The sequence below is a fragment of the Callorhinchus milii genome, unplaced genomic scaffold (genome assembly GCF_018977255.1).
Source record: "Callorhinchus milii isolate IMCB2004 unplaced genomic scaffold, IMCB_Cmil_1.0 Scaffold23, whole genome shotgun sequence".
NCBI lineage: Eukaryota > Metazoa > Chordata > Chondrichthyes > Chimaeriformes > Callorhinchidae > Callorhinchus > Callorhinchus milii.
Window position 1 is genome coordinate 2,406,319 of NW_024704764.1, and position 14,904 is coordinate 2,421,222.

General features: G+C 48.9%; 1 protein-coding gene across 2 annotated transcripts in view; it reads right to left on the reverse strand.

The window, feature by feature from the left end:
* LOC103185692 (polycomb group RING finger protein 2) overlaps positions 1-12,837 on the reverse strand; it is a 31,281-nt gene extending 18,444 nt beyond the window's left edge. Inside the window, exons 1-2 of one of the 2 annotated variants that reach the window (XM_042343294.1) lie at positions 12,755-12,837; positions 1,326-1,454 (exon numbers count right to left, since the gene is read on the reverse strand). In XM_042343294.1, coding sequence (XP_042199228.1) covers positions 1,326-1,437 — 112 coding nt within the window. In that variant the 5' untranslated portion in view covers positions 1,438-1,454; positions 12,755-12,837. Of the gene's footprint in view, positions 1-1,325; positions 1,455-4,132; positions 4,238-12,754 lie in introns of those variants that run through there. The other variant, XM_042343293.1, reaches the window with a different exon arrangement.
* Positions 12,838-14,904: the final 2,067 nt, after the last annotated feature.

Genomic DNA, 14,904 nt, shown 5'->3' on the forward strand with positions numbered 1-14,904 from the left:
GTTTGTGTGTGTATAGTGTGTGTGTACTGTGTGTGGTGTGTGTATGTGTATAGTGTGTGTATGTATAGTGTGTGTGGGTGGGTGTAATGTGTGAGTGTATCCATATGTTTGTGAGTGTGTGCGTATACTGTGAGTGTGTGTGTGTATAGTGTGAATATGTGTGAAAAGTGTGTGTGCATAGTGTGTAGTGTGTGCATATAGCGTGTGTATAGTGTGTGCGTATAGTGCGTGTGTTTGTGTGTATAGTTTGTGTGTATTTTATGTATATAATGTGTGTGTGTAATGTGTGTGTGGTGTGTGGGTATAGTGTGCGCGTGTATAGTGCGTGTCTGTGTATAGTGCGTGCGCATGTGTACAGCCCACTCGTGTGTGTATATAGTGCTTGTGAGTGTATATAATGTGCACGCGTGTATAGCATGCATATAGCGTACGCGTGTGTATAGCATGTGCGTGTGTATAGTGGGCACGTATAGTGTGTGTTGTGTGTACAGCGCGTAGCGCGTGTTACGGGTGCGCACTGTACATGGCGTGTGCGCGCATTGTGTGTAGCGTGCGCACAGTGCGTGTAGCGCACCCAAAGTGCGTTTAGCACGTGCGCAGTGCGTGTAGCGCGCACAAAGTGCGTTTAGCACGTGCGCAGTGCGTGTAGCGCGCACAAAGCAGGTAGGGCGCGTGCAGCGCTCATGCATTGCGTGCGTATTGCATGTGTATAGCTCGCTTATATAGTGCACCAGCCCGCGTATAGCCCGTGTATAGTGTGTGTACAGTAGAAGCATCAACTCATGCTAACATGAGGAAAAACAATACATTACTTAATTATTTTCATTGTCTGATAAATACTATTAAATAATCCTTGTGTTGGATATAACACTTCTAACTCGTCGTTGAAATGTCTCAAAGTGCTGATGGGATTTATCGTAAAGTGTAGTGACTGCGAACTTATAGCCGCAGATTACCATTTTGTGACTTAACTTTACACGTCTGTTTAAGGGCTATGTTACGTCCTTGAATCCAAACAGGACTCAATGCAATAACTTCTTTGCAGTGTAGGATATCTGATAGTAAGCAACTACTGAACAGAAAGGCACCGTTAATGTGAAACAACACTTAATGTGGACTCAATGAGCAAGACGTACAAACTAAGATTCATCCTTTAAGACCGGAAACGCATTGCATACTTTCTATCTGAATACATACTGCTGTGCTCAACTGGCTGCCCCGGTTTGCCCGCAATATACAGTCACTATACTTTGCAATATATTCTGTGAAGCACTTAGTTTCAGGTGTAAGACATTGTGATTCAAAAGAAGAGAAAATAAACCCACAGGAATGCAGACATTCAATGATGGTTGTGGCGTCGATGAAATATCCACCGCACAAAGCACACATCAGGTGAGGATTCAGTTCTGTGATTTTGATTCGAGTTGTTCTGTGCATTTTAACTGCAACAGACTCTGAAATGACAGCAAAGAAATGAACATACATTAACATCGGCAATTATCCCATGGGGGTGGAGAGCAACAGTAACTGCAATAAAAACAAGGTCGCACTTCAAAAATTGGCCATGTACTGTAAAATTTCATACGAAAGAGATATTGAAATGCTCAATTGTCTTGTTCTTCATGATTTGCATAATTCAGGAAACAAGAGTTGACAGTTCTACCACAGATGATGGGAGACATTAAAAACTTAACTGATTTCATAAGAAAGAGAGGAATGTAAAAAGGAGGAAATGCTAAACAGATACAATNAAAAAGTAATAATTCCTTTAAAAAAAGTAATAGTTTGGTCACTCAATCCATGACTGAATTGGCTCCCACATTTTGCCCACAAAAGGTACAGTCAATTCAGCTTCCAGTATATTCTGTAAAGCGCTTTGAGAAGTCTCAAAGATGTGATAAGGCCCTATATCAAATGCAAGGATTATTAGTCTGATTTCATGGCATCCAAAATGTGGTAAATCGTAGAATTCAGTCAACTCTGAAGTCAGTTTCCTGCAGTACATATGTGTACACTGGGAAGTTCTTAAATAAATACACTTGGGAACCTCGGTTTGTTCTAAAATGTTACACAAAGTAAATCTAGATTCAAGTAGATTTTCCCCCTCACAGAAGTCTCCAATTTACTCAAATTATGCAGGAAGCAGACGACTTGTTCCTGCCCGTGCTTTGCACTGGCTTTTGACGATGGCATCGTTATCATCTTAATAATTAATCCTTGCATTTGATGTAACGCCTTATAACGTCGTCGAGACGTCTCAGAGCGCTTCCCAGAACATATTGCAAAGTGGATTGACTGCGTATTTTGCGAGCGAAACGCGGCAGCCAATTGTGCACAGTAGTGTCACACAAACAGTTGTGGATTGAGTGACCAAATATTTTTTTTTGGTGGGTGGGGGGGGAAGCAAACCGTCAATTGCACCATGGAAAAGGGAGAAAAGTAGTCGCCTTTTTTACCCTAAAGGTTCCACCCTGGAGACCCTGAGGGTTGAAACTTCAGGTGAAAATCGTGGACAAGATTTTTTTTGTCAAATCGCAGCAAATCACGAGAAGCTGTGGCTCAACACACACACACACAGACCGAGAGCTGTGACGACCCCCAACCCAGAGCGTGTCACCCAATCCTTATCAGTCACTTAACAGCAAATTAGCCAAATCTGCTTGGAAATAGATGCGACTGATATATTTTGAAATTATTGCAGCTTCCCGTTCATATTTTTTTTACTCCCCTCCTTCCCATCCACAGCCATCTCTGCGGGTGTCACTCACACACATAGTTACTGGGAGAAATAAAAAAAAACACACACACACACCCAAAGGGGAGAGGGGGAGAGAGGAGGGGAGAGGGGGGGAGGGAGGGAGAGGGAGAGTGGGGGGGGGGGGGGGGGGGGAGAGAGAAATAGGGGGAAAAAGGGAAAATCGCAGAAAATTAAGAATTATCCAAGTCGGGGAGTGACAAAGATTCACGTTGCCATCATCGCGCTGAAGGCTGATCACACACACACACACACACACACACGTATGTACACACATATAACATATATCAGACACAGAGAGAAGCTTTTTAGAATCCTCGGTTATATGGGGAAAAAATCTGCACTTTTTTTTTGACCGTCTCCAGAAGCGATGACAATCCGATATGGAATCCGAAGCGCCGCCGCACAGGACAGCACTGCGCGGACACACAATGGAAACCTGGGATCTGGTGCCAACCCGTCCCGGTTCAGCCCCGGGCATCCCAACACACCGGGCCACCGGCTACCGCGGGCTCCCCCTTTGCTCTGTCCCCCCTCCCCTGTTTCCCCTCTGCCCTATCGCCCCCTTCCCTATTGCCCTCTGCCCTATCGCCCCCTCTCCTATTGCCCCTCTGCCCTATCGCCCCTTCCCTATTGCCCCTCTGCCCTATCGCCCCCTTCCCTATTGCCCCTCTGCCCTATCGCCCCCCTCCCCTGTTGCCCCTCTGCCCTATTGCCCCCTCCCCTGTTGCCCCTCTGCCCTATCGCCCCCCTCTCCTATTGCCTCTCTGCCCTATCGCCCCCTTCCCTATTGCCCCTCTGCCCTATCGCCCCCCTCTCCTATTGCCCCTCTGCCCTATCGCCCCCTGCCCTATCGCCCCCTGCCCTATCGCCCCCTCTCCTATTGCCCCTCTGCCCTATCGCCCCCTGCCCTATCGCCCCCTGCCCTATCGCCCCCCTCTCCTATTGCCCCTCTGCCCTATCGCCCCCCTCCCCTGTTGCCCCTCTGCCCTATCGCCCCCTCCCTGTTGCCCCTCTGCCCTATCGCCCCCTCCCCTGTTGCCCCTCTGCCCTATCGCCCCCCTCCCCTATCGCCCCCTCCCCTATCGCCCCCTTGGTTTCAAGTCTGCTTTATCCCCGACATCGTCGGCGGATGTGAACGGAATTTCATTTCACTGGAAACTGAAAATCTACGGTTATAAGTCTATATTTAAATATATTGCAAACAATCCCCCACCGCCGGTGGTGACCAGTCCCCGTTGGTGGCGCGTGTTGCCCTTTCCCGGCGCTAAATTGCCCGTTCATTTCGATAAGGGGAAGCGATTGACGCGATGGTAAAACCCGGTCATCGTATGGGGTTCGGTATTCCTCACACGGGAAGAATGTCTCATTGTTTACCTGCGCTCCGACTGCAGGAGATCGGGGAGTCGGTGTGGAAAGAGGCACCGAATTCACGGTTGACGGTAAACTCGATACCTGGGCAGCTGTCACCGCCGGTAAAACCCGCAACCGGTCCAGAATCGCTCCTGAAATCCATCCTTCCAGTTGTTACTGAGCTCCACTGACTCGGTTAATCCGAATGAGTTTTTTCCACTCTGCCCCAGAGAACAGCTCCACCCTCTCTCTCTCTCTCTCTCACACACACACACACACACACACAACACACTCCCCACCCTCATACACACTCCCCACCCTCATACACACTCCCCACCCTCACACACACACTCCCCACCCTCACACACACACTCCCCACTCACACGACCATTGATCCGTATCAAAATCGGATCAATTATCTAATGAGCCGTTAATATACAATTCAGTGTGTGCCGCACAGCGCCTCTGCACACGGGGGGGTGGGGGGGTGGGGGGGGGGCACAAGGAGAGCTGATCCTAATGTCTGGTTGGGTTAAATAAAAAGTTACTAAAATATTCTGCATCTTTACCCCCCGCGGTCAGAAGGGCTGAAATCACCGCTGTATTAAATTTAAATTTAAATATATATGGATTTATTTCTGCAAAGGCGAGAGGCAGCTCCAGATTGGGGGCCATACTGTATACAAAAGGGAGAGAAGTAAACAAGAGAAAGGTTTGCTTTGTGTGTGCATGTGTAATCTTGGTGTTTAATGACGTGAATGGTGCCTCCATACAGTCTCACTTCTGGTTACTATAGCGACCAGATTACACTTGGCAACATCCCCCCCCCCCCCCCTCCCTCCCCTCCCCTTCCAGGAAAACAACTGTAAAATCGAGGAAGGGTTGGGAGGGGTGGGGGGGGGCTGTCTGTGTGTGCCATTCTGCCAGCTTTGGCATTCAAAGCAATCCTTAAGCAAAGGGTCCAAGAGGATGGGAAGGATTGTTTTGGGCTGGGTATGGAGCTGGGAATGGTGCTCTGGCTCCCCACCTCACTAATTTCATGCTCAGTAATTGGTGGCAGGGAATCCTCTAACTCGGCTCCTGTTAACCCCACAAGCCCGAGCCCTGATGGGTAGGGCGATGGTAGTTGGACAAGTAACAGAGAAAGCTTGCCAGACAGCGCTCTCAATGGCAAGCTAAGCCGTTTTAGCTGGTTAGACTCCAGCAGTTACCCACTAATATCGTGGACTCCAACGCTCACTCTGGGGTCCCCCAAGCCTTGGCTCTTGACAACCTGCGCCTAATAAATCCATGTGCTCCTCCAACATCCATTCCAACAATCTAACTCTGGGTTTTCCATGTGTAAGTGGGATGCATGGAACTCTCAGCTTCAATTGGATGCTCTTAAGCATGGTGATGGGTTTCTGCCTGTGTCAGACACCCAGATGGCCAAAAAAAAGAGCTTAGATACATCACATTGGAGTGGTGAGCGATTCAACAAATTCCCCACCGACCATCACACCCCAGGGAGAGGGCAGGCTGGGATGTTACTATCAGGTACAGCAAAAGCCGCATAAATGTGATCTGTATAAATCGTATAATTGCCTAAATCGTATATCTGGAGTCCTGCGGCTCAGTGGTTAGAGCACTCGCCTCGCAAGCAAGAGACTTGGGTTTGTTTCCTGACAGGGTGAAATGTTGAGCAAGTTTCCTTACTCCACTGTTTACCTAGAGTAAGTAGGAACCTGGTTGTCAGTCAATTAGCGGATTGCTTTTCAAGAGATAATAATCCTTTAAAAAAAATTTGGCGACTCAATCCATGACTGTTTGTGGGACACTGCTGTGTGCAATTGGCTGCCTGTTTCACAAATATACAGTCAATTCACTTTACAGTATATTCTGTGAAGCATTTTGAGACGTCTAGGAGTCGTGAAAAGCGCTATATCAAATGCAAGGATTATTATTATTATTATCTGCCCCAAGTCCTGTTCAAGTCTATGCAAGTTATAAGTCATATTAATTGTTTGGTCCCAACTGATATGACTTATGTGAAGTTTACCTATCCTGTATTAGGGAGCTCCAATAAAAATATCAACCTCCTTCACTGGCAACCACAGAAAAATGCCTATTTCGCCCCCAAAATACACGCACAATCTGCTTTACTGTATATTCGTGTGAAGCACTTTAAGATGTCTTGATGGCGTGATAAGGTGCTATATCAAATGCAAGGATTATTATTATCAGGAATCTGATCTCGTGTGGATTTAAAACTCCCCTCAGAATATACGAAAACTCCCAAAACAGACTCCAGTGGATTCACCAATTAATTAATTATTAAGACAATTAATAACCTGAATGTTATGAAGACAAAACATTAAGAGACAGTTGCGAATGGCAGGACAGCTGAAGAGCCTGTTTTGCTGCTGGGGAGGGGGAATGTTTCATTTTGAAAGGAGATGTGGAGATGGATAGCAAAGACTCGGGTGGACTTTAGAGGGTTGTGATGTGAACTCTAAAAGGCAAGAGAGGGTGTGATGTTCCACCTATCGATCCACTGTTTACTACAAGCACTCCCCCCCCCCCCCCCCCCCACCCCCCACACCCCCCCATCATTTTGCGATTTGTCCGGGGATTAAGAAGTGCGCACAATATTCAGAAACACATGTGTTCGAAAGGAGGGGATGTCGGTGCCGTTGTTGACCGTTAGCTGCCATCAAAATCTTTCAGGGGCCACAGTCTTACTACTAAACGCTCTGGTGCTATAACATGTTCATTTACTGCAGACCCCCCCCCCCCCCACCCCCAACCACCCCACCCCCCAAAAAAAATAAATTCGGATTATACAGTGCTAGTAAACGCGGATAACCCATCAAACGAGCGGCCTACTCACTTCTTGCTCTGAAAGATTCGTTCTTAGCTGATTATTCTTCCCAAGAGTGCAGTGATCTCCCTCTCCCTTCACACTCTCTCCTTCTCTCAGTAAAACAGCAAATACCTGGCATCATCTTAACGGTGCGCAGTGCTCAACCCTAAACCCGCAGTCAAAACCCTTTCAATTAGAACTCTGTCCATCAGCCCCGAGTTGAGGTGAGAAACACCGAGTGAACCAACATCTATCAGGACAGAGTGACTGCATTGTGTGGAATCTCCGACAGAAAGGTCTACTTTCCTAAAATAAGAGAATGAAATAAAATGAACTCAGCCTCTGCCAGTGATGCAATGGACACTGTCCGATTTACCATCGACTCGCTGCAATAAACAGAACACAACATTCACACAAATTGCTAAACCGAGGCCCCCTGGAAGCAGGTCAGACTAGGAATCGAACCACCTCACTTTTGCCCAACAAAAGTCGGGGAAACGGTGTGTGTGTGTGTGTGGGGGGGGGGGGGGGGGGGGGGGGATAGAGAGTGAGTGCGATAGCGGTCAGGAATTCTTAACAGCAACGAGGCATCTGTTATAAAGTTGGCCATCGTTAAAGGGATATATCTCATTTCAAGGCTGAGCTAAATGCGGCTCCTCCAGTTAGAGAGGTTCAGGACTTGCACTGGTGTTAGACTTGTGGACCGAGTGCCATTATTTTATAAAAGGGATATCAAAGGCTTGTTGGATCCCTGGCGAGTCCGGGGTGGATCTTCACACTTGATTCAGAGTAGCTGAGGGCTTTAGTGCACTGTTTAGCGGGTGGGGAACCCCTGCATTTCATTCCTAGTTCTCTCTGACCCATGAACTTGTTTTTCAGTGCAAACGCAACCCAGAGGTTTGCACCAATGCTCAGGACAGAAGGGATTCGGTTGACACTGGATCCCACCCCCAAAGCCATTAAAAGTTGATATTTTCATGTAAGTTTAATGTCCCTTTTCAGCAGCTCCTCGACACTCAAGTGGTCGGTGTGTGAGAGGAGGAGGGAGAAGCAATCGTTAATTTATTTGTGAAGACATGGAACTGTTTTGTTTTGAACGTCAGATAATCGGATGAAACCCATGTAGCCGCTCAATTTACTGAAAATACTAAAAATATATACACCGACTGCCGGACTGGTGTATCTCTCTCTCTCTCTCTCTCTCTCTCTCTATATATATATATATATATATATATATGAATCACACAAGTTAACATGTTGTCAAGTCGACATTCAAGGCAAGAACACAACATTGCGAGTTACACGGGTCGGGAAAGAGACCAACAGGTATTAAATACTGTGTGTAGTTTCCCTCTGATCCGCCCATGTGTTGATTCATTCGTGTTGAGAAGTAGGGCGAACACATGGCGCGTTTTTTACACGGTGCGGGGCGAGGCTGGTGAATGAACTCAAAGTGCACATTCTCACACACACTCCAAGAAGAAGAGCACAACGTCTTTTTTTTTAAAAAAAACTACCCATTGGAGAGAATGAACACTCCCACCCACCCACACCCCCACCCCCACCCACCCCCACACACCCACACACCCAAACTCCCCAACTCTAAGGCCAGTTTCACCAGATCCACACAAGCACTTTCCTGAGATTACACGGAGATCGTTTCATACAAAGGACTGTGTTTTCTCTGCCCCCCCACCCCCACCCCCTCCCCCCTCCCCACCCCACGCCTTCACTGTGTCGTACGAACGTTTTAACCCAATCGATTCACAAACGAGAGAGTTGCCTGATATGGGGAAGGGGGGAACTTGTCGGGGGGTTCAAGACCCTCCAGGGCGATATTGCTCAAATGTATTTATATTGTGTCCAGATCCCGTACAATCTCCTCCTCACCCACCACTGACCCTCCTTTTTTTTTTGTAAAATGTGCGTGGATTTTTTTTTATTTCCGCTGAGGGGAGGGGGTCGGGGGCAGAGGGGGGGGGGGGGTGATGCAAGAGGGGAAATGTACGGAAGGGATAGATAGCTGTTATCTTGCGGTTGGGGCTACACCAGAGCCGAGCGGAGCACAGCACAGGGCTATTCCAGGGCTCGCGTGAATTTTCAGGGAGAGAATCAATTCCATTCCGTTCACCGAATTCACGGGAATCAAACAACAACAACAACAAACAACAACAACAACAACAACAGGTGACACGCACACGGAGCCTTTCAAGTCGGGGGGGGGGGGGGTTGCAATGACAGTCAGGGATTTGGACCCGAGCTGGCGGTTGGGATCAGGAGGGGGGTGGAGGGCGAGGGATGGGATGGTGACCGAAGGCTTAAACAATAAAATGAAAGATTAATGTAAATATTTGATCAATCAAATCGATTAAGAGGCGCGCATCCAACTCCCTGTTACACACAGTCCCACATACAGTACACACACACACACACACACATGATCCTGTGAGAAGATTTCGTGAGGGTTTCACACACACACACACACACACACACACACACAATAATCAGTCATAATAATACCCATTGAATCAAAGGGAAGATGTGAGTAGTACTGTACAGAGCGGATCGTGTTGTCTGACTCACTTTCAAACACGCCACGTTAACTCCTTGTGACACGGTGGGGAATGCCCGTTCCTGTGTGTACAGTGTTCATTTTGAGTAACAACAATCCGAAACACTTGTTCTGCAGAGTACCGGGTGGTGGTGGGGAGGGGGGGGGGGGGAGGGGGGGGGGGAGGGGGGGAGGGGGGGGGGCATTTTTGCGGAGCAAAACAAACGGTGAACCGATAACGATTTTTTTTTTCGCCTTAACGATAAACACACAACTCTAATCGATACTCGTCGGTCTCTCTCTCTCTCTCTCTCTCTTTGTCTCTCCCCGTGTCTGTGTCTCTCTCTCTCTCACACACACATAAACCTGTACACACACAGACACACACACATAGGTACACAAACACTCGTACACACACACACACACACACACACAGCCCAAGAGAGACTGATCCACACACACACACACACCAAACCTCCTGTCATGGCGTTTCTTTTTTTTTACTTTCTTTTACTCTAACGTGGAGTCGTGCAGCTACTGATTAGAGCAATCGCCTCGCAAGCCACAGGACCTGGGTTCGAGTCCCGGGCAGCGAGAAACACTGGGCAAGTTCCCTTCCTCCCCCAAACCTCTGTTCACCGAACAGCAAATAGGTTGTTAGTCGATTGGTGGGTCGCTTTTACACGGGGGGGAGAGGGGGGGGGGGGGGGGGGGGGGGAGGTAATAAACCCTTCAAAAAAAATCAAATTTTACAAAATAATAATTTGGTCATTCAATCCACGACTGTTTGTGGGGACACCGCTGTGCGCAATGCAATTGGCTGCAGCGTTTTGCCCACACAATGTAATCAATTCACGTTACAGTATATTCTGTGAAGCGCTTTCAGACGTCTGATAAAGCGCTGTATCAAATGCAAGGATTATTATTATTATTATTATTATTATTATTATTATTATTATGAGCCACACTGAGCAGCCGACAACCCCCAAACTCTCGCTCAAACAATCAGCGTCACCTTTTGAAAGACAGGAGCCCTGGAAACTTTTCTGAACACTGATCACTTCCTCCAATGTCACGAAATCCCGAGTCAGACCCACTTATTTTTAACCCGATTTCAACAGAAACGAGCGAAGGAAGCAATACAACAGCCCAGATGGAGCCCTGGCGAATGCTTTTTTTTTGTGTGTGGGGAGGAGGGAGTTTGAACAAGAACAAGTTTGTATAAACAATATGCAAAACTGAACGTTAAATTGTCAATTTACTGAGGCAATAATTTGTTAAAACACCAATTTCACAGTCCCGGAATAAGTGGCCACAGCTCAAGTCAAACTGGAACAGACACAGGTATCCGTTACACAATAATATCCATCATTTATAATCCAAACACACGAACACCGGCTCGGTTTTCCCCAGTCTTTTCCCCCTGTCGTGTGGGGCGATTCTCAATCACCCCCCAAACCCCCCCCCCCCCCACCCCCTCCCCATAGTATCTTTGATGTGTCTTTGAAATAACTAACTGAAGACCGATTTCAGAGAGAAAGAAAAGAAGCAGAACTCAAAGATCCGTCCCAAGACCGACATACATCAAAGTTCTGTTTTATATACAAATCTTGTTTTAAAAACACACACATACACACAGTCATAGTCTCCAACAAACTGTCTGTCGATAAAGTCGCCGTTTTTTTCTCGCTTCTTCTTATAATAATAATAATAATTATTATTCTAATAATAATTCTTCTTCTTATAAGACTTCACGGTTTGCTCTGAGCTCTGTCTGTCTCTGTCTCCCCCCTCCCCCCCTCCCCCTCCCCTCACAACTGAGCTAAAACAACAAACTTTTGGGGGAGATTTCCATTCTTTTGGGTTCAGTAACAAATCAAATTTTGCAAAGCGATTCTTTCTTCTCTCTCTTTTTCTCTCTATCCTCTCTCCACTTTCTCTCTCTCTGTCTCTCTCTCTCTCCTCTCTCTCTCCTCTCTCTCTCCGCCTCTGTCTGTCTCTCCCCGCCATGTCTGCGCTCACCATTTCGGAAGCGCACCCGTCGGAAGAAAAGTTCGTAAAACGCGCATTTCGCCCCCGATCTCGTCGAGACCCGCACGACCGGGTTCCGAAGACGGTACGGATCGCGATTCTATAATATCGCGCCGGTGGCCCGCGGGACAGAGCCGCAATCGTGCGGGTTCTCTTCAATGACACCGTTTCAGCACCCGCACTTTGGTCGGTCGCGCCTCACGCGTGGCGCACAGCCCCGGGTGGCCACGGCCACGGCCACGGTCACGGACACGGTCCCGCCGCGAACTGACCGGGGGAATCGGACGGGAGCGAAGCCGAGAGGTGGACCGTTGGAGGGGGGGGGGAAGCGGTGCGGGGAAACCGGAGAGCGATCTGAGGCTCTGACATTTTAACTTCACCGCGTATTGGAAACTCGGCAACGCAATACCGAGAGGAGAGAGAGAGAGAGGAGAGAGAGAGAGAGGAGAGAGAGAGGGGCAGTGTGTGCACAGTGTGAGAGGGGCTCACTCCCTCCCTCCCCTCACTCCCTCCCTCCCTCTCTCCCCTCACTCCCTCCCTCCCTCCCTCTCTCCCCGCAGCGGTTCGGCGTCTCTCCCAACCCCGCAAACCAGCCGAGTCGGCTCGGCGATTGCGTCCAACGTGCGGACAGAGGGTTGCGGGGGGGACGCCGGTGGGGGGGGATCGGCCGTCTGGGCTGTCTGACCCGACTCGGCCCGACCCGACCCGACCCGAGTGGGTGGAGAGGAGAGAGAGAGAGAGAGAGAGAGGGGAGAGAGGGGAGAGGGAGAGCCCCCCGGGTGGGGGTGGTGGTGGTGGGGGTACGGGGTCGGTCTTTTTTTTATTATTATTATTATTAATAATTTTTTTTTGCAGACGGCGCGGAAACACAACGGGGACGGTCCCCCCCCCCCCCCCCTCGCCCCCACCCCCACCCGCCCCGGAGAACCGCGGCAACAACGCGAGAGTCGGGGCACAGACACAGAGACCGCAGAGACACAGAGAGAGAGACACAGACACAGAGAGAGACACAGACAGAACCGGTGGAAACGAAGCGCAGCCCCAAAGCGGCCATCTTGAGCTGTAAAGAGCACTGGCGGATGCGAACAGGACTCCGCGGCCGCGAAATTCGTTCGGCCCGACCCGGGGAGAGAGGGGGGGGACGGGGGGGGGGGGGGGGGGCGAGAGAGGGGGTGAGGGGCAGAGGAGGGGGGAGAGGGGTATTTTGGAAGCGGGGCCGTACCTGTTGGCTGAGCGGTGGCCGTCTCTGGTGAGAGGAATGGAGCGAAGGAACCGCGGAGCTCTCTCTCTCTGTCTGTGTGTGTGTGTGTGTGTGTTGGGGGGTGGGGGTGGGGGGGGGGGGGGAGGGGGGTGTTGAGGGGGGGGTTTCTGCACAGGGACTCCGCTCACAAAATGGCTTTTTTTTTCCGGCTCCCGATCGACCGCCCCGTTTGGTCACGTGGGTTCATTCCTTTACGGTGTCCAGCGGTACAGAGAGAGAGAAGGGGAGAGAGAGAAGAGCCGTGACAGAGAGAGAGAGAGAGGGAGGTGGGGTGTGGGGGGGGGGGGTGGAGAGAGAGAGAGAGAGAGAGAGAGAGGGGAGAGAGAGAGGGAGGGGGGGGGGGGAGAGAGAGAGAGGGAGGAACAGAAGAGAGAGAGGGAGGGAGGAACACAAGAGAGAAGGAGAGAGAGAGAAAGAGAGAGAGAGAGAGAGGGGGAGGAACACAAGACAGAGGGGGGAGAGAGGGAGGGACATAAGAGAGAGAGAGAGAGAGAGGGGAACACAACTGAGAGAGAGAGAGAGGAGGGAGGGAGGGAGGGGGGGAACACACAGCTAAGAGAGAGAGAAGGGGGAGAGGGGGAGGAATGTAAAACAGAGAGGGAGAGAAAGAGACAAAGAATGTAACAAAAAACATTTTTTTGGAAAGAAAGGAGAAGCGGATCTCAAATACTGAGTGTTAACAGAACAAAGACCTTTTAGAGAGAGGGAGAGGGAGAGAGAGCTCTGCGCCCTCCCACACTGTGAAATGTGAAATTGTCAGACAATATTCCGCCTTTATGAAAAAAAATTGAGAGGGAAAATGAAAATAAATGACAACTGACCGTTCAAGCCCTTGTTATCGATGCAAATGTTCCCCCCACACAATGAACACAGTGTTTCTTCGGATCCTACCTACCTGGTTTGGTTGGGAAGGGTGTGTTTGTGTGTGGGGGTTTTGGGGGGGGGGGGGGTGGTCTGTTGCAAGTGGGACGGAATGGTGGGGTGGGGTGGGTGTGTGTGGGGGGGGTGGGGGGTGTGAGACCCTGACCTGCCAACGCCAGTGTGAAACACAACACGAACAGTTTTCAGAGGGCGAAATAAAATTGCCAGCAATGCGTCTTGTCTCTCCCTCCCTCCCTCCATCCCTCCCCATATAATCTGTTCAAAAAAAATTGTCTTTGTAAAAGGAGAGTCAAGGCTTATCCTGAAAAACTGCTATATTTATCCCCCTTTACGACCAGTCCCCCCACCCACCCACCCAAAAAAAAACCTCAAGTCCCGGGGTAAAGTGACCTGAGAATAAATATTTCAAGCCAGCAATGTTTTTCGAGTCAACAAGACCCTTCTTTACCACTGTCGGTGGCTGTTCTAAAAAAAATGTTAAAAATAAAAATATTGTAAGGATGAAATCTTCGCCGAAGAGAAACTGACTTGAAATCTGTTACACTCCAACTGGGAAGCTTTCTTGAGTAAGAAAAAAAAAGGGTACCGAGGTTTACTCCGGTGCATATTATTATTTATTATTCCATTTGTATGTGTGTGTAATCCACATCTCGGGTATGTACAGTATATAGCACTGGAAGGAAAAAAAAAGACCATGTTTTTAGCATGTCAACGGTTTGGGATTAATACAGAAGCAGAGAAGATAGACTGACTGACTTGACTGACTGACATTCCTCCCCTCCCTGTCTTTCTCTCCTTCCCTCTCTCCCTCTTGCCCTAACCCCCTCCCCACTCCACACACACCCCCCCCCCTCCTTCCCAAACTTCTCATAGCCACAAGTCCAAACAGATGCAGATTTAATAGGAGAAAGCGACATCACAGCCCACACCACTATTCCCCAGTCTGACCTGTTCTCTGCTGTAATCCCATCGCCCCGACTTCCAAACTTCACGACTGCACGCCCAGTCTATATCAGTTTACTGAAAGCGGTCAGAGTCAAAATATAGCGTGTTCCCTTCCCCCATAGAGAAAAAAAAATGAGATTAAATGGTTGGAGACATCCAATGAAACAGTTTTTTTATTATTACTTTTTCTCTCGGGTCACGGATAAGAGGGGGATACGATTTGGTACACACATATAGTATATACATCAATATATATGATCTCAATGCAATTATTACAGTTTGAA